Below are 20,937 nucleotides of genomic sequence, written 5' to 3'. Positions count from 1 at the left end.
AAATATTGCCTTAATTTTACATTAAAATTTTTATTGTTTCAAACAAATAAGGAAAAAAACAAGAAAGATTTATATGATATATAGATGAACCTAATAATATGATCTATAGGTATACAATAAACAAATGGCAGTAATTAAACAATTCTAAAATATGATATTTTTATAATACACACAAGCAGGGGCAAAATTACTCTTCAATATTGAGTTCTTTCATTTATTATTATGTTAGCTAATTTGAAGAACAAAAAATTATATTTTTGAATTGCTTATTGAAAAGTAATATTCTTTTCGATAATATTCTATTTAGAAAAGTTTATCGAATAAAAGTAATATGATTAAGTAATAGTTAAATGAAATACTCCAAGATACTTTTGGTTTAGTTAGTTTCAATTAAGCACTTAAAATATTATTTCACATTTTATTTTTGTTTTAAATGGTTTTAACAAAAAAAAAACTTTTCTTTTCAAAAGCTTATGAGACCGGAACAATGTATCACAATGAAAGAAATTAAGCAAAACCATTTTTAAAACCTTTTCTTCTTCTTTTAAATGAAAAGCTATTTCATCAAATTTGTTCAATATTTTCTTCCTGTATTGAATTGATCAGCATATTGAAAAAGCAATTTGTCATAACTGAAAAAAGAAAAAAATTATTCCAACTCGTGATCTCAACAAAGTATGGCTGTTAAGAGGACGCAATACCTACCCTCTCAATGCCAGCAGCTAATGCTTTTTCTATGGGAGCTTCATTTACTAATAACTTTTTTGCATTTTGATATTTTGAAAAAATTCTTTCAGCATTTGAAACTTCATAGTTTATTCTAAGATTTTGTGAAATCACTTTTTGTTTTACTATAAATTTAAAATTATTAATGGAGGTGAAAGATCGGTAATAGACTTATCTTCTGGAAATACGTTTTTTATCAAAATTCATTCAGTAAATCTTTATTTTTGAGTTCACGTAATCGAACTATTCATTTCAAGCTTCCGAAAGAAAAAATTCGCAATTATTTTCTTCAATTATGAAATGTGTTATTATAGAAGAAAGATGAAAAAATTTGCGAAAAGAGCCTAAACCACGCCTTCCATCTGTCCTCCCTTCATTTACCAATACGGGTATAAGTTCTAGTAGGGGGGATCTTTTGGGGGTTAGGAGAAAAGCCTCTTCACTTTCCTTGAATAGTTGAGGGGTTAAATAGCCTGGGGTCTTCTATTGTGGTTGAAAATAGTTTTTATTTCATTCGCTTTCTTTAAAATGAGTTAGAATGGAAGACTTTCTTTCGAATTTTCTTATGTTTCTTATTATTATTTCTTCTTAATTTTGGCAATAACAACTTATCAAAACATTTTAGGATAAATATATTTAATTAGTTAATAATAATATATATATATATATATACCAGCTAAGCAACTACGAAAAAATTTCGTAATTACCCCCATAGACAGAGCAAACAATAATTATGCAATCTTCTGTAAGAAATTCTATGTAGAACTTTTAAATACGGAGTTAGTTAAAAAATAGTAAAAATTTTAAACTTCGTAATTTAAATAATAATATTATCATTAAAACTTTTTTTAGCTTTGTATAAGAGGTTAAAAATTAAAATTAGCAATATACAATTTCCTTACTTTAATATCAGTCCTAAATTTTGTAAAATTACTATAAATTTCAGAACAGTCACAAGTGGGCCTAATACTTGCCTAATTAAACTTGGCAACTTTTTCTTTAACTACTTAAATAAAATTACGAACAATATTGTTAGAGAAAGTTGATCTTGGATTATCACTAATAATCCACCAATTTTGGAATTTATTAAACATAATAAATTTAATTCTATTGCCATTTATGATTTCCAAGATCTTTTCAATAGCATTCCCCTTTCTAAACTAAAAGATGTCCTTTTGAATTATTACTATGATTTGAAAAAAATCTTTAATTGCGATTTTGATTATTGGGAAACTCCAATTAATTTTAGTCTATTTAATAATTATCTTTAAAATGGAAAATATATGCTTTTTTATTAAATACTATTTACCTCTAGGAATTAACCTCGCTTTGTAATCATGATAATTTTAATTTTTTGGATCTGGGTATTATAAAAGAAGAAAATATCTGCTTTGTTGGTCTATTGGATAATAGAAATTATTTTTATTTTAAGACAAATAAACTAATTACTTGGAATTCTAATGTTCTTAAAATCATCTATTTAAATACGATTTTTAATCAAATGAATAGAATTAAAAAATTATGTAGTAATGTTTAGTTATCCAAGAAACAAATAGACAAAATTTGATAAGAAAAAAAGCAATGGTTACCCAAATAAAGTAATTAAATTCTATATAAAAACATTAAGTTAATTGCATGTTACTGTTAATAAATTTACTAAAAAGCTCCTTTGTTAATTTATACAATTTTTACCGTATGCAAATCCATTTCGGGCAAATCAGAATTGCTTAGTATCATGAGTTTTCTCAGTAAAATTTTACTTTCACAGTGTCAACAATTCATATTATAATTTTCCTTCTAGCAAATACTCTTTATTTCTCAACAACGCATGTTGTTGCTCAGCATTTATTTTATTTTATAAAGTATTGATAGATATAAACATGAATATTATATTGCTTAATTTTTATTGGCTGTGCATCATAATACCTATCTGCTTTACATATTCTTGCCTGACTTTATATTTTAGTTCTATATTTTAGTATTATTTTCTTCTTTTATTTTGACTTTTTGTCAGCATTATTCACAATTACTGAATCAAAATTATTATTCTCTAAAATAAGTTGTTATAGCAATTAGATAGATTTGCAATTAAAAGTCGTTACTTTATATGTATTCAAATAATCATCCCTAAAACTACATTTTAAATAAATCAATTTTTAATTTATGTCACCATTTGATTTATTTTAATCCATTAACACATACAATAAATTTAATAACATACAACGTATTCTAAATAATTCAATCATTAGACAATGGGGATTGGGCAGTATGATATGATATTAGCAACTTGTATTAAAATTTTAAGAAAAAAAATATAATACAAATTTTTAGTATTTTATTACAAAATAGGTTTTATCTTTAAAAAAAACTGCCAATCTTTTGTTGAGAAACTCTTTTTTAAATCTCGCGGGTAAATTCGATGACTATTTAAAAATGCCGGGAAAATGTTAAGAATATAAATGTTCACTTCAACTTTTAACTACTAGAAAATGCCCATAATTAATTACCATTGTATTACTTACTATGCCGATTTTACCTTTAATTACCTTTTTGATATTACATTCCTTTTTTCCATCTGTGATAAAATAAGAGTTTTGCTCTTGTTTTCAGCCCTTATTTTGTCACCATATGTAAACGTAATAAAATATTCCAATTGTAAATTTCTTGTGACTCAAGTTATACTGCTTGTAATGCACATACACATGTAAACTATTTATATTTTTTCTATTTTGTATTTTTGTTATTTATATTTTTTATTTATCTCCTTTTTATGTTTTTATCTTGATTATACAGAATTAAAAGATCAGGATCGTTATAAAAAAAAATATATGATTTAAATTAGAGAATTTTTTTAATTGCATGCTTTGCCCACAAAAATGGAATTTTTTGTATTATTACACAGTCGTTTTCTCTATTTTTGATTTATTATTTATTTTTGTGTGTGCAAGGCTCTGACATATGTCTACAAACTTACCTGCGTTATAAATAAGTTTATATTTCATTACGTAAATAAGAAATACATCAAAAAAGTAGTTCAAGAACATTTTTTTCACTAAATTTAGACCCCAAAAATGACACACTAGTGATCATTTTTTGTTTGAAATATTATGCCTCTTAGCTTTTATATGTATCTAAACAGGTGTGTTTCGTCGATACACAATTAAAATGAAAGTAGAGAATTCAAGATGTGATCTAAACAAAATTTTAAAACTGTAGACAGAGTACAATAACAAAATAAATAAATAATAAAAAAAACGTTAATTCGCTGCTTATCAAACTACACGCTAACAGATGTTTCATCTGAATTCCATTTTTCTAAAGCTGAAGTAATATGGAACTTGTGGTGCCAATTCACTTTAAAAAAGGAGAGTAAATAAATAAAAATAAATGATACTAAAATACAAAAATAAATAATACTCAAACAGAAAATTTAATAATTCAAATAGAGATTGAAATGTATGAAACAGAAAGCAAATATAAAATTATTGAAACGGAAAAAAATATGAAAGTATTTTTGTGTAAAAATATTTTTTATTTATTTTCTTTTTCCTTTGCTTTAACACACACACATATTGAAATGTACGTACGTGTCTTAAACTATTAAAAATGAAAGGAGAAAAATTCTCAGACAAATACAAAACATAAACTTCAGCAAAATTACAAAGCAATAGAAATAAATTATAAAATTTATTGAGAAATTATTATCCTTATTTACAGAAAATTAAAACTTCCCGGATGGTGAATGTAAGATTGAAAAAGATACATTAAAACAAAAATTTTCTTTGATGCAACCTAAAAAGCGTTTGATTTTTCTTTTATCATATTTTATAATATAATTATTATTTTTTTTATTTAATTTTTTTATTATTAACTTTTTATTATATTAGTATAAGTTTTAATCATTTTTTAATTCTGTATTATGACTTTATAAATTGCCTACGTTTTTAGAAATTGTATTTTTCTCAGAATTCTTATAATTATAATTCTTCATATATTTACAACTCAATATACTTAGCAGTTCTAGCGCCGATTATTAAAACTAAGTTACTTTAATTAATTACATGAATTCCACACACATAAATAAAAATTTATATTCTTCTTGGTGTTCGAATTTGAAACGAATTAATTGTAAGATATAAGTTAATCCCCATTATCTTGTAAACACCTATTAAATATTTACATGCAAATAAATAGTTAGAATGTTTATTCTGGATATTTCACAACGAAACTAAGAAGTTTAAAAATAAAAGACCGTGAACTCAGAATCACTTTTCGAAACTAATGCTTATATTCTTCAGTTTTGCTTAGGGAAGGATGGGATAGTTTAACTGACCATCTATCATATATCACTGTCACTGTACCAATTCACTTCTCCCTCAAAGAGATGCCCCCAAAGTGTGAGACTTACAACTGATTTTGCCAATTTTTTTATTTTTTTTTTTTATCTGGGTATGGCGTCCTCCTAAGACTTTTAATTTAGTACATTGATCACCAAAAATTCTGGTAAATACTTAATATTGAATAATGGATTTTATACTTATGTGGTTTCAAGTTTATCTATTGATGCAAAAATTAAAATGAAAAATAAATTTCGGATGAATTTGAGGAATGTTTAAGAATTTTTAAATTACTAAGCTTTTGTTTTCAGCAGAGGATAAGAATTTGAAAAAAGTTACTCATTGGTTTTATTTTTATTGCAATTCATATTCATATTTAATTTAATTTTTTTTTCAGAAATAAGTGCTTTATGTTTTAATGAAAATTATTTTGAAAATTATTTCACAGGTATTTATTTGCACAAGGAAAGCAAGTTAGGAAAAAATGGAAAATAATATATTTTTTGCTGGTTCAGGTAGGTGTTTTTATTGTTTATTAAAATGTCTTAAGATGCACACTGATCCATGACTAATCAGTTGTAAAATATTATTAAAACATAAAAATTTGGAAATTTTCAAAATTTTCTGCTATTTTTCCTATTTTATTATAGCAGTAACATATAAATTATGAGAATCTGTTTTTTAAATAAATATTTATTTCATGAAAATAATGATTTTTAACAACTTTGTTACTCATTGATTACTTATTTAGATACTTTAGATACATTAGATACTTTTTTAATAAGCAAGCAAATTTTGAAAAACATTGCGCTTACAAAATGGTACCTCACCATTTGAAAAAAAACTGTAGACTGATCACTTACTGGCTAATTTTGACAATTAGATAGGAATGTTGTCTAAATATCACCAACACTGTCATATATCATTAAGAAAATTACATTAAACTCATTTTTTTTTAACTATTCTGGTTTAAATAGTAATTAGTTTAGACTTTCAGATTTTGAAGAATTTGCTATTGTCTAATTATTTGCTTTTCAATTTATGAATAATTTAGGTGATTAGTATTTAGTTGTAATATATTTCAAATGTGAGTTTTGAAAAACAAAATAAAAACTAAGACAAAAAATATCTATTAGCTTTTATTATTACTATAATAACTTGCATTTTTTTGTGTATGTTATGTTCAAACTTGTATTTTTTTCCCCCAAAGTAATAGAGTAATATCAAATTCTTGCTATGTAGTATATTATTTACAGCCTGTTTTATTAGCATCTGTATCAATTCAATAAAAATATCGATGTTTGCTAAAAAAATATCATGCAAAATATCTTGTTTTGCTATAATCTTTGTTCAATTTATTAAACTTATGCATGTGCCTTTCTTTAATATTATCTTTTAATATTACCAGTTATCCTCAGTATAGTTTTGCAATGTGCAGTTACAGAGAAAAGAAATTGGAACCTACGGAAATGATGCAGCTGGATGGATATACTGTAGATTATGTTGAGCCAGTACTTGGTAATAAATTTTCTATTTTTTACTTTATTTACTTAGTTTTTTAGTTTCTATTTAATTTGTAAGCATAAACTCCAATAACTAAACATTTATATCTTTACGAATTATTCTAAATAATTTGTCCAACCAATTTAATAGACCTTTAACTGAAAAGAAAAAAAAAGCATATAAAATGATTATTACACTAAACAACTAATCTGAAACAATTAACAGGTCAATTCAACAAATGGCAGAATTTTAAGCTTTAGCAATTAAAACTAAACTTAAAATAATTCTTGATGAATTTTTCTTATTCTGGTCTATTTTGAATTTAGAGTTTTATAAATAATCAGTGCTGAACTGCACACACAGTGGAGTGGTGGTTATAGTGAAGCTTAGCAAATATGAACTCTAGTATAAAACAAAATTTTTTTGGGCCAGAAAGCCTGGGGTTATTCAGACTGTATTTATTTTTAAGCATTTTATTTGTAACAAATGTCTTATATATAAATTATATTGAATTTTTTACTTACTTTTGATATGGAATGTGCCCATTTTATGATTAATAAAATAGGCATTAGTTTTGTGTATTATGAAATTTGATTTAAACTAAGATGGGTAAAAAATTGTATTTTTTATTTTTAACAGTCGTTGAACAGACGACCCAAGTTTTTGGGTTCATGACTACTACTAATATTCAACTCCGTAGCATTGTGATTTTGAACTAATCCAGAAGACAAGGAACTCTCATCTCCAGAAGAAACTCATAAATCAGTATCCCCAGAGGTATGATTTATGGGAGAATGGAGAACTTTGTAACTTGACAGATTTAATGTGCATCAGTCACCATTTACTACGCGGAGAGTCTAGGGTTTGCGGAGATCGAACCCATGACCTCTTGGACATGGGCCCGGTGTCCTACCAACCTGGCTTTCTGGCCCTTTGGTATAAATCTTGTCACTTTTTGGAGTGCAATTTGTTTTTGGGTTTGTTCAGTATGAAATGAACTAATTTATTGTTCAGATTGTTTTATCTCCAGGATCTGAGATGAATCACCAGTTAATGTTTCATAATAAAATTAATCTTCATTAATGTGATAGTGATTTTCAAAAATTACTCATAGTTAATGGTGTTCTAACTAGTTTTGCTTCCTTTTCATTTAATTAAAAGTGTCTTCTGAAATCTGTTACTGTTATCTGGAGAAAATCTGTTGCTGTAATATTTTTATTAATCTTATTCAGGGTTGCGAAAAACCCACTTGCCCAGAGAAACCCGGTCAGGTTTTACTAGGTAAAACCCACTCTGAAAAGTCCAGTAAAACCCACCCTAAAGTGGGTTTTTCTAAAATTGATTTCTTTTTTATCCTCTGTTATATTAAGGAGCTATTCTATTGAAATATAAATGTAGTCTAGCCTAAGAAAATGAATCTATGGTAAAAAAACTAACAACAATCTGCAAAGAAAAATTATGTGTGGAATTCATAAGAAAAATTTATTTAAAAAACAGAATAATTTGACTATAAATCATACAATAAAAGTTATTCCATAAGGGTTTTAATTACACAGACGGAGGAAATACATTAAAAATTCATCAGGTTATGAGTGTTATAATTCATCTATCTTAAATGTCTATGTATTTTAACGCCTTTTGTACACCCAGATTTTGTATCCAAAATTCTTATTAAAATTAATGAAATAGAATTTAGTAAATTGAATATTTAGAGCAACTTCAGTTAGTGCAAAAAAAGATGGCATCTCTGAACAAGAATCTACTTTTGTTTGAATAAAATCTCTTTTCCTGTTTTGTTTAATGCTACTTCAAATTTCAGATCTTAAAGGTGGGAGATTTTTCTTCAATGTGGTCGAGGAAGGTAATAGCGGACTTTATGCCAGTGGCGATGAAAATGAGTGCCATCTATGGATCAGGGCCATGTACATGACTATCTCATAAACCAATTCCCCTCGTTCAACCTCAAACCAGCAAAAACTTCAAACCATATCTAGGTTACAAGGAGGTATGTAGCAATATTTAGCTTCAAAAATTAGCTCATATGATTGACACTGTAAAAAATGGATATTTTATCTCCTCTAACGTTTAGAGTAGAGATAGGACATAACTCCTTCCCAATTATTTTAAGATAGTTCTCATCTCACAAAAAATATTTTAATCTACTGATAAGATAGACTTTAAGCAAGTTTTTATACAAAATACATTTTTCTTCAACTGTGGTAGAAAAACCTTTTAAATATTTGTTTAGAAAATTAAAGAATGAAGAAGAAAAAATCTGGGTTTGATAATTTTTTCTTAAATATAAGAAAAAGCAGCTGTTTTTAATCGAAACTGTTTTTAGTAAAAACTACTGAATTACAGAAACAGGGGGAACTGGGTCAAAAAGAAGTTAAATATTATTATTAAGTTTATATTGTATTATTAGGCATATATATGTGTTATTTTTCATTGAAAAGCATTGCTTCTTTTTCCTTTTTAGAACTAGTGCCCCCTTCAGTATTTTTCAGTGAAATGAACTTATACAGGTTTAAAAAATTCGATACAAAGAAACTTGTTTTAGATTGACACTTATTATTTAATATTTATATGTAAAAAAAATCTTAATTTCTTTCACATGGTAGAAAAATTATTTTATAGTATTATGTGATATTGTTTATCCTTTTACGTATCTACACTCTGCCATCAAAGCTTTTTATATAGTCCAGTCACATGTCTGATCACGGTAAACTGAAACAAGTAGGTTTTAAAATCAGTTTTACTTGCAATTGATTCCAATTTACTCTTTCTCGTTCCCGCGAAAATGACGAGACGAAATTTTGCCCTCTAAAATTTTATTGTGATATTTCTAGGCTGAAGTAATGTTCCAAAAGGATTGAAACGATCTGTTGCTTATGCCCGTAAACATGTTGATTTCTCTATGTTCCAGATAGCAACACTAGACTATTTGTAATGAGAAAGTTTATTTTAAACTAGATATCAGCATGCATAGAACATGTAGATTTGCGATTAAACCATAAATTAAGAATGAATACATATTGTAAATGCACTTCGTTTTATATAATTTTCTTGAATAAAAAAAATTTGGCACTTATATGATTGTTTTCAAAACTGTGCAACCATTACAGGTTTAATAGACAGATTAATAGCTATGTAGATTGAAAAGATTTAATAAAATTTCTCCAAACTTAATTACTTTTCTAGTCTTTTAGTTACTGATAATCTCATAATTTCCATTTATGCCTCTAATTTTCCATCAGCTGTGTGAGCAACATCTAAATCGACTGTGCCGATAAGTACCTAAGCTATTATTGTTGCATAAGTGCTTGAAACAAATTTACTCCTGAAATTTAGAATCACTGCTTTATATTTAAAAATCAAATTTATAATAAGTTTTATTTAGAGTTATTTCAAACTTAAATTTTGTTATGGTATCCTTACCTAGTGTTAAGAATTAAACTTATCGAGAAAGCACTTTTTTTTGTTGATAAATTAGATTTTGGATGAATAGGAACTGTGATAAGGAACATTAAAAAATAGTATTTATTGTAAGGAGGGCAAAAAAGCAAAACAAATTGGTAAAATTTTTTCCTTAATTATATTTAATTTTTGGGGTAAAAACAAAAATACTTTTTTCCTTTATAATAATTTCATGTTATTATTTTTGTTTGAAATCTGATAAAATAATGTACTTAATTTAAATTTAGAAATTAAAGTTATACTACACAACATTTTCAAAATAATGTTTTTTTTTCTTTAAAAAAATTATCAACACCTATAAATGTATTCCAAAATTATCATTGTTGATAATAATTTCACATTAGTTTTTTCATTTAACAGCTCTGTTTCTTTATATTGTATTCTTTTCTATTGTGGCTCATTAATCTATTATATGTGCTCAAAAAATAAACATTTTTTTCCATTATTCTGTTAAGTTCTAAGAACTTTTAAAGAAAAAAAAATTTTTTTAGAAAAGTTTTAGTTGTACTGCGCCTTTTTTTTTTTTTTTTTGATACATCCCTAGTTTAAATATTAAGAGAAGAAAAAAAAAACTATTTAGCCTATTAGAACCTTGATAATTTTGTAGTTCTTTAGATTTATACTTTATTAGTATTGTAAAGCTAACATGTTAATTTTAGTAAGTACTTTGATTGCAAGATTGTTTTTAAAAATCTAAATTTATATTTATATTTTATTCTGAAACATTTATGGTAGCTTTAGAATCATCCTGAAAAATTATTTTTCTTTCTTACATAATCCATTTTTGTGATTTAGAAATCTTTGATAAACAATGATGGACATTATTTTAACATTTTATGATCTAGATAAATAACAATAAACTTAATTAAAAGTATGATTTTTTTTAAATTTTATATTTAATTAATTTTTTTAATCTTATATTTAATTTATTTTGATCATCATTTTTTAAAAAGAAACATTTTAAACTTAATGAATTGCAGAAAAATTCTGGCAACTTTCTTATCAGTTCCATTTCTAGTTAAAATCTTTTACATTTTTAGGCACTTATATTTCATAAGTATTTCTTTTTCCTTAATAGAGTAATTTATAATGTAGAAATATTATGCTTGCTTAAAAAAGTTCAACTTGTATTCAATTTATATTGCTGCTTTTTTTTCAAACTTGTGGTTATAATGTTAGTTTTTCATAATTTATGTGATTTATTTAAGAATAAAATATAAATTGCAATTAACTTGGTTTAGTTTTTAAATGTTTTACTCTGCATCATTGAGATTAAGTTTAACATTATTTGGATTTCATGCATAATATATTTTCTTTGCAAAATGTAGGATTGGGGGATAAAATTATTTTTCTGTATGGAATAAAATTTGGAATTTTTTGAAACTCTTATTTCTAAAAGCGGATTTAATGACTAACAATTAGTTTTAATTGTTTTGACAATTTGTGGAATGTGTTGATTTAAATTATGGAATGAAAAGCAAAAGCATGTTTAAAGCATTCACTTTTTAATCATCATTAAACTGATATGACTTGTTGCTTATTATTATTAACATGTTGGTTCTGTATTTATTTTATGATTGCAGATTTGTTTCTTCTGACCACCTGTGATATAACTAGACAAAGTTTGCTATTGTTCCTTGTGGATGTATTTAGCTCATGAATTTTTTTTTACCGACAAAAAAATTTTCAGTTTCAAAATGTTGATTTTGCTATTGAATGCTATGAAAAAATATATCCATCTGTGTGTAATCTATTAAAATAAAGTAATTTATTGGTCACATCTTTCTAGAATAGATTCAAAAAAGAATATAGAAAAGACAAGCATTTTTGTCTCTGTTCTTTTTGCTGTTCACATGTTCGTAATGTAAGTTTAGATTGCCAAGCACTGAAACATAACTAGAAAGAATGGTAAAGACATTAACCTAAAATTGTTTTTTTATTCCACTCATTTTTTTTAAAGAAATATTAAATTAATACTTTTACATTTCATATTATTACCTAATAAGTGTTAAAAGATTAATATCATACATTTAAATGACAAAATACTTTGAAAAAAAGACACTCATCTCTCTTCGAATTTATTCCTTAAAACTTTAAGAGAAATAAAATTTCTTTGTAGAATCTATTGGATTATAAGGAAAAACCTTTTTGTTTTTAACTCTTATTTATTGAAATATTTGATGTTATTCAAAATTTTCCTTTAGGTTTCTTTCATATTATTGTTATGTGTGACTTAGAATTGTCGTTTTGTGATTAATGTTGTTGTAGTAAAAATATATTTATCAGCAGTTAATATCTGATACGGTGCACTGTTGTATCACATTTGATCATTTAGTGTTAATCTTAATTATGCATAATTTAAATTTCTCTTCTGATAATTTTTACATAACAAAATTAACTTAAATAATATTATATTTGTTTGATATTAAAGCGTGGATCTGTTTAGAGTACTTAAAAAATGTAGACAATATAGAATAGTAGCATATAATAAGTTGTTGAAGATCCTGCTATGTTTTTTTTATTTTAATCATTGTTGTAATAACTATTTTTTTAAAAAACTTCTATAATGCATAAATTAAATGTTATTATGGTCTTAAGTGATTTTTTTTCACAAATACAAAATTATCCAGAAGCTAATTAAAATTATTTCATGGATTATATTTAGCTAAAAACGAATAATGAACTGAAATATTAGCAACTTTCATTTTATTTTTTCCAACAATTATGGCTTTTAAAGTTACTGTGATTTTTGTAAAATAAAATGTTTTAGTTGCATAGGTTAGTAGTAGAGAACAATTGCAGTGTAACGAATTTCTTACAAAAAGTTTTACTATTCTTTGAAAAGTTGTACAACTAATTAAACTTCTTTTTGCAATGAAGTTTTATTGTGCGTATTTATTAAATATTGAAAACTGATTTAGAAATCGGTGGTAAAAATAGAAAATTATCTCAAAAAAATAAATTATTTACATTCAGTATCGTTAGTGCTAGTATCGTTTTCGATTTAATTTGAAATTTGCATTATCATTCAACTTTACATAAAAATAAATTGTTATATTATAAAAGTTAATTTTTCTACTTATGCATTACATTTGGATGGTTTGTTCAGTGTCTAAAATAATATCAAAACATACCTAAGTTATTTTTAAAAGCTTAAATTGTATGAAGCAGTGAGACATGAATGTATAAATTGCATATTAAAAGAAATCTAAAGCTTTTTTATGTATCATTTACTTTATATGAATGATGCTTGATAAAAATTTATAAGAAACAATATTTTTTTTAGTTAATTTTTTAATTGTTAACCATTTTTAAATACACTTCATAGCTTATGATGAATATTGTATCAATGCTAAGTACAAGTTTATGAATATTATAAATAATTAAGTATACTGATTTTATTGTAATATTGTATGTGCTTTACGAAAGTAATATTCTAAAAATGTGAAAGTTATTTTCTACCTACAGCCAGACAGCATTGGAACTGTGACTGTTGAAGAGAACGATTTTTTTGCCGATATTAATGAACAATACAGAATACTTCTTGAAAACCAAATTACTCATTTTAGGTAAATATATTACTCTTTTCTTTATAATTTACTCTAAATTAGCTTATTGTTTAAAATCCACTCGCAAATTTGTTTTTCAGTTATCCTCTTAGAGGTTGTCTCTAATATACTCACTTTTTTTTCTCGCTCTAGACTTAGTTAATAGCAAACTTTTATCAGTTTACCTGAAGCAGATAATATTGTTTACATTTCGTTCGGTATGGCCAATTTTTGAAGCTCTACTCATAACTCAATTTTTTTTTTCAATTTAAAATATTGTTTAAAAATTTAATTTGTGACTGTAATATTCATTTTAACATTGCTTTAATTCTTCTTTTAATGTAACTTGTTTTTTCTTTCATTTTTTAATTTCAGTTGATAAATATTCATCATTTCAGGACATTACCTTTTTATTACTTAATTTTTGAGAGTTTTTTAATGTTATTTTGCTTACTTAAAGTTATTTAAATAATTAATATATTTTTTTTCTCAATAATTTCCAGTTTTTAAGTATTTTTCTCCATTAGCATTTAAATTATTTATGGTATTTAAACAATTGAGGAGCTCGGTACAATAATAAAGTAAATCTTTTTTTTTTTTTACTGTGAACAATATAGTCAGTGTAAAAATCAACCATAAATGTAAAATTAACCCTCTACTGTGTGATAAATATTTGTATTGAATAACTATGTAAGGTTATAGATTTTGAAAAGAAATTTTTTTTCTGCATTTAGCTCTCCCTAACTATTTGTGCAACTAAACCTACCTTGTTATATATTTCACCATACCCTCTTTGATATATGAGATAGGCTTGTTGATCGTCTAATAAAGTGCTTTACAAAAAATTTTCTAATAACATAGTAGAGCATCTTCCAATACAGCTTTCAATTATGTTGTAAATATAGCTATGTACCATTCATTTGTCTTTTCAATCAAAATGCATTTTGCTAAATAACATATATTTTTCCATCTTTTGGCCAATTATCTATTTTTTTCCTCTATAGGTATTGCTTCCCCTTTGGTCAACCAGAAGGTGCACTTAAAGCTGCACTTTCTTTTTTGGAGAGGGTATGTGAAATTTTCTTTATTCTTAGCTAGTATTCTTATCTTACTTTGAATATTACTTGTATATACATATTCCTAGGGAAATACATATATTAAAAATGAAAGTTACTTTTGTTGCTCTAAAAATAGATTTCATTTCTTTTTTCTTATCAAAAAATAGAATGTTTCGCTTATAGAAATAGAATGCCAAAAACTTCACTGGCGCTATTTGTAGATTTGCTTCTTCTTTTTCTTCACTAGCTTAATAGCCCTGGGTGGGCCCTGGTCTTCTCCAGACATCTCTTTTGGTGACTTTTCCTGATTTTTGCCCCAAAAGTGTTGCACAATTTATGCGTCTCATCGGGAATCTGCCTTAAAGTAGAGTACTTTTCGAGTTTGCCAGAAATATTTTTAAAGCAACAATCTTCTTTCACTTTGGTAGATCTATCTATCTCTATAGATCTTTTTTTCCATCAGGTTGTCTATAGATCTTACGAAGTTATAGTATAGATCCTTTCAGGGTTTAAGATGAGTCTAAAAATTCATTAGCAAAAAAGCTAAAATCTGAAAAAAAGTTTTAGCAAAATGCTAAAATGCCATTAGGCTTCTAAAATTACTTTATATCAAACAAGTACTGTAAGTTATCTGACAAAGAATAACTTAATTCCGAACTATGGGGCATCCTGCTAGGTATAAATATATTGAACATTTCGATTTTATCCAAATCTCCCAATCTATCAGTAATATTTTCAATGATATAGTTTAAAAAATTGTGCATCAAATTACGGAATCTTTCCCTCTGTTTCAGTCCATCTAAAATTATATGGCCCTGAAACTCAAATTTTTCACTTTCCTTCTTAGGCACATCAATTAAAAAACTCATATAATGAGTGCCGGTGCCATTTTTTATTTCTTCTAAACTTGAAATACAAGCCTTCACACTTGATTGAACATATTCAAAATTTAAATTAGATTTTTGAAATATGAGGCTTAATTTATTAATGTTGAACATGATATCATTCATGATGGCAGTGGTTGCTAAAAACAAAAAAGTAGTTATATTTTTTAACAATCCTTGAGCAACAGGACGTTTGTCTTCCATTAAAACACTAACAAGAGCTTGCCAGTTGCAATCCAGAGCTATAACTGAATTCCCCAAATCCTTTAGCAAAAATGCGAAAATGCTTTGTTGAATTTTAGCATTTTTGAGGGGTCTTTTCGCATTTTGCGAAAAAAGCTACCGTAGCGGAAACCCTGGATCCTTTTCATGGTCTGTTTGCGTGGATCCTGCCAAGTATAGAGCGTGAAATCTCTAGAGCTCCCTTATCACATAAAATTAGAGCTCAAGTCTGTGATAAATAAGTTGGCTAATTAACAGTTCAGTAATTTATATTTAAGAAACTTAGATTTTGATAGCTCTTCAAGCCGTAAAACATCTGCTTACAATAAAAATGTTTTTATGTATTTCTGAAGGCAGACTGCTCCATATCATATAATTTCTTTCACTAATTTTTTGTGAAAAAAGGAGATAAAGTAAATGCTGGAAAACAACACTAAATTGTGTGTAGTTCTTCGTGATGATATTAAGTAATTATAATTCTATATGTTACTGGCAAAGTTTGGAATCTGTTGTTCTATAGAATGCCTAGGCCTTTTATATAATGTCTAAAACTAAATACAGGGTATCTGGGCACCTGGAAAGTCATGAAATGTTATGGTTTTAACTATTTTTTAAAAAAAATCAGGGATTTAGATTGCTGAAAAATCTAATTTTTAAAATTGAATTTACTCCCCCCCCCCCTCACCACCACCAATATCACGGTGTTCGGAATATCTAAATTTGTAACAAAATCCCTACTCACAATAATATTTTACTAAAACATGAAATTTTTTTTATCATGTTCTTTAAAAATTATGGCGTTCTTTCAAGAAAGGAAAGAAAAAACATTTCTAGAGTGAATTATCTTTAAAACTTCTGTGATTTCAGAATTTGTATTATTATTTTTATTTTATCAATTTAAAATTCTAGCTGAAACAAACCAGTCATTGGCAATTTTTTTTAAAATTCAGAAATGAGAACAGAAAAATCAGGAGTATTTCTTTCCTTTCTGATCAACAAGAAAAGTACCTTAAACATATAATTCTGCAGAAAAAAGAGAAAGAAAAATATTTCCTTTTGTATTTTTTTCAGCTGTTTTATTGCTTCAACTCTTTCTTTACTCTGTTTGTTAAATTTGAAATCCATCAATATTAAGATGCAGAGTACAACAGTTTTGGTTACACCTATCATTTCAATTAATGTTATTATAATGCTTTTTTAAAATTATTGTGTTTTTGTCGGAGAAAATAGTAACTAATAGTAAGTAAAATAGTAATAGTAATCATGAAAAATTCTTTGAATGAGTCATGGATTTGAAAATCTAAAATGTAGCATATACCCTGTAAATGGCAATGTGTGAAACGAATTAAGTATTTACAAAAAAAATTTAAGTGTTTTAAATTTAAATTAAAAATAAGTTCAGTTTACTATACTGTTTAATATGAATAATCTTAAATAGATAAATTATTGTATATCTTGGGGTATAAGTCAGCCCAATTTTCGATTACAAGATATCAAATTTCTACTATGTCAGGTGTATAAGTCAACCGAATAGAAAAATTTCTAAAATTGGAAGATAAATAAATACAATTATTACATTTCTCTGAATATGATACATTTACCCTCAAGTAAAGATGATGTTTGCAGGGCTAGGCATGAGTCACTTTTCTCACTTAATGTCAGTATCTTAAAAAATAGTAACTTTTATTTACTGTTTTTAAAACTTAGTCACTTATCTCACTTTTTATTTTAATTTCACAACCCCCCCCCCCTCATTTCAACCAAAAGAAAGATTTCACATTTCCCTAAACCCATGATATTACAATCCTCTTGCTATAGTAAAGAAGGACTCACCCAAATAGGTGAGGCATATAGAAGAGAATTGAATGGGTAAAGAAAAATAGACAATTTCCACTTTCAAATGAATTCCTCTTGAAATGCAAGAGAGCCATTCACTGTATTCAGAAGTTATTTTATTCATCTATCATAACTTTTAATTTCTTATCTGCTGCAGAACAAGAAATTTTGTGGATTTTTCCTTGAATTGAATTTCCTTTTTCTTTAGAGTTCATACGTACCTTAAATGTGCTTAATAGAGTATAATTTTGCATCATAGAAATTAAGCACTGTCAAAAGTGCTTAAAAGTTCTTACTTGTTTTTCAAAAGAAAAAACGTAAATAAAATCTTAACTTTGATGTTATATTTTTTATTATTATTTTTTTCCCTTTTTAAAAATTTGATTCTTTTTTAATAAGATGTTATTATGTCATGCAAATTTATGTAATGTATTTTGGATGCGTAGTTTCACACCATTGGATGTTTTTTTTTTTTTAATTATTATTTTTTATCTCAGTAGCTGTTAAAAAAATTTTCAGTCCTTTCTGTCTGGTTTTTCAAATTGTGCTGCCTGCCTTAAAACTTGAGAAAGCATTCCTTTCAGCCTATCTCTCTTTCTCAAAATAGAAATGTCATTGCTTGGTGTTTTTTGCATTTAAAACCAAGCAGTTTATGTCAAGTCCTGCACTATGAGGATTTGAAGACTGCTAATTTGCTAAAAAACTAGAAAATAAATAAAATAAAAAGTATTAAATAAAATGTTTTGAAAAGCATAGGATTCATCCAAAAATTTTAAGTTCATCATCAGTCTAAGGGACTTCATCAGTTATTTTTGATTAAGTTTTATTTATATTTTGTCTTTAAAAACATTTTATATATTCATTATTATAGGTAAAAATTATTACTTATAATATTAATATAATCTCATTGTAATTTTTTTTTATTTTTCTTTTAAATGATAATTATTACTTTAAACAACTAGCTAATTATTAAACTGTGTGTGTCCTGAATGTAAATTTTCACCCTTCAGTCATTTCTGATCTACATGTATATCTTCTTCTTTATAATTTATGCAATTATTTCTTTATTCTTTTCTTTTGTTCCCTTTCTCTTTGTGCTGCAATTGGCTTTGTGTAGGAACTGAAGCTGCAAAACAACAGCAGCAACAACAACCTCCTGAAGAGCAAGGTAAACTTTAGAGTGTGCTAATTGAGCTTTAAATTTGCATTTTTCCTGTTATTCCTTTTTGTGTTGTATTATGTAACTGCATGTAATTTTCGTTTAAAATATATAATGTGCATAGGCATTTTTTTCTAATAATAGTTTGACACATTTTTTTCTTAGGCAATTCCAGTTCTAATCTTTTTTAACATTACAGCTAAAATGAGTAAGTTATTTGCTTTTTATCTTTGTAACAGTTAAACCTGTTAAAAGAGTTTTTCATGGGAAAGGAACAGCTTTTAATTGAGTAGACAGAAGTTATAATATCTTATCCATATTACTTTAATAAAGTTTAGTGTACATATTACAGACTTAAACATTCAGGAAGGAAATATGTACTTAAGTGTCTCTTCTGAAAGAAATAAAGTAGAATTTATTGTTTCTTCTTTTCCTAAGTAATATATTGTGGAAAACTGTCCCAAGTTTTTAGTATCTTTCTAAACCTTTTATAACATCAAATAAACTAAAAATTTTTGTGACATTTCCTCTCTACTTATTTCTTCATGTTCTGCTCATACAATACCATGCTTTGAAACTATTATGATGGCTTATTCTCTCTACACTTTTCATAACACGTGTTTTCCTGAGTTAAGTGTGAAGATCAATGAAAAAAGTGACCACACATTTAAGACCACCTGAAACTTTTTCCCCAGTATCGACACATTTTTGAGACGCTGAATTTCATTTCTAAAAACTTGTCTCTTTTCTTTGAGAGATTTTCCATGCTTTGAAAAGAAAATTTGCAATCTTCTTAACAGTTAAAAACAAAACTTTTTAAAAGTGTTAATATAGTATTGTGGAAATAGAGATCTAAATGGTAATTTAAAGCTTTTTAAAAGGGAACTTCTTTAACAGGTTTCAATTTTTGTGTATAGATATATATAGGGCTCAATATATATACATATACTCAAGTTTTATTGCTCCAATAATTTATTTTCATGTGTAAATAATAAAAATTAAGCATTTCAAAATCAAACTTTTCATTAATTTATTATATTTTTAGTGCACCTATTAAATATTTTTCTGTGATGCATATATACAGTATGAGCTCAGAATTCCGGACTCCTAAAATAAATAAAGAAACTTCTACAAATAAAACTCATTTCATTACAAAAAAAAAAATTTGTAAATCGATATTGTTTTTTAGAAGAAAAAAAACTTCTGCTCTTAATAAAAAATGGTTTGGAATGGTCAAGCCCGAGATAGGGTAAACTAACCAGTGAAGGAACACTTAAGCTTCGCTTACCTTTTGAAAAATCATATTAATTTCAAAATTCGTAATTTTAGTTAAATGACAGTGTCAACATATTTGCTACTAATTGCAAATTATCTAAAAAAATTGTAGAGAATTTACATAATATTGTTTTAAAGTTTTGGAGGTTCCAATAATAAGTAGTAAGAAGACCAAATGAAGGAACAGCTCTTACCAGTGAAGGAACACAAAATTTCCCAGTAAAGGAACACTTAATTTTGGTTATTTTTTAATGCTCTTTATGAATTTATGTGCTATGCAAATATCTAAAAACAAGCCTATTCTTGAAATTATAACATACAAATACTTGGAAAATGTTAACTTTTTTTGTAATCATAAATTGAAAAGTAAAGTGTCAACATATTAACACATACTGTTCATTCACTGGGAAATCTATGCCCAGTAAAGGTACATGCATGTTCCTTCACTGGTTAGAAGTTGTTTTTTATATTTTTAACATACTTTTGATGCAAAACATCACTAAAGGAACACTTGTTCCTTCACTGGTTTTTCCTTGTTTGGTGATCCAGTGAATAAACACCCCCTTATCTCAGTACTTGATTATGCTATGATGCTAAAAAAAATAAAACTTAACTTCAATAACTATATTTTGAATTCTTATTTTCACAGTGAGAAAAGTGAAACTATTACATGCAATTAATTCCACTTCAAACATATAAATACAAACGCTCACCTTATAATTTTTTCAAAGAAAGAAGGTGTTGCAGAGATAATAACATATTTAAAATTTTTCCAGAGAAGTCTTTGTGACCAGGTAATCCAGAACATTGTTAGATGACTTCCTATTGTTTGGCAGTAAGCTATTGTTACCAATCAATATAAAGAAAAACTTTCAAATTCTTATTTTTAATCAATATATATGAAATGTTCCT

At 26.1% G+C, this 20,937-nt stretch overlaps 1 protein-coding gene across 1 annotated transcript in view; it reads left to right on the top strand.

Annotated features, from left to right (window-relative positions):
- Positions 1–20,937, top strand: part of LOC147812595 (nonsense-mediated mRNA decay factor SMG8-like) — a 68,390-nt gene that overhangs the window by 33,573 nt on the left and 13,880 nt on the right. The window contains 6 exon segments of the mRNA XM_087162397.1: positions 5,512–5,578; positions 6,472–6,581; positions 8,386–8,571; positions 13,512–13,612; positions 14,596–14,659; positions 18,709–18,759. Of these exon segments, the coding sequence (XP_087018523.1) occupies positions 5,512–5,558 (47 nt within the window). The 3' untranslated portion in view covers positions 5,559–5,578; positions 6,472–6,581; positions 8,386–8,571; ... (1 more) ...; positions 14,596–14,659; positions 18,709–18,759.

Source organism: Parasteatoda tepidariorum, chromosome 4, assembly GCF_982258835.1.
Source record: "Parasteatoda tepidariorum strain Cologne lab strain chromosome 4, Ptep-v5.0, whole genome shotgun sequence".
Classification (NCBI taxonomy): Eukaryota; Metazoa; Arthropoda; class Arachnida; order Araneae; family Theridiidae; genus Parasteatoda; species Parasteatoda tepidariorum.
The sequence above is the reverse complement of the archived record's forward strand: the minus strand, read 5'-3'. Positions and strand labels throughout refer to the sequence as shown.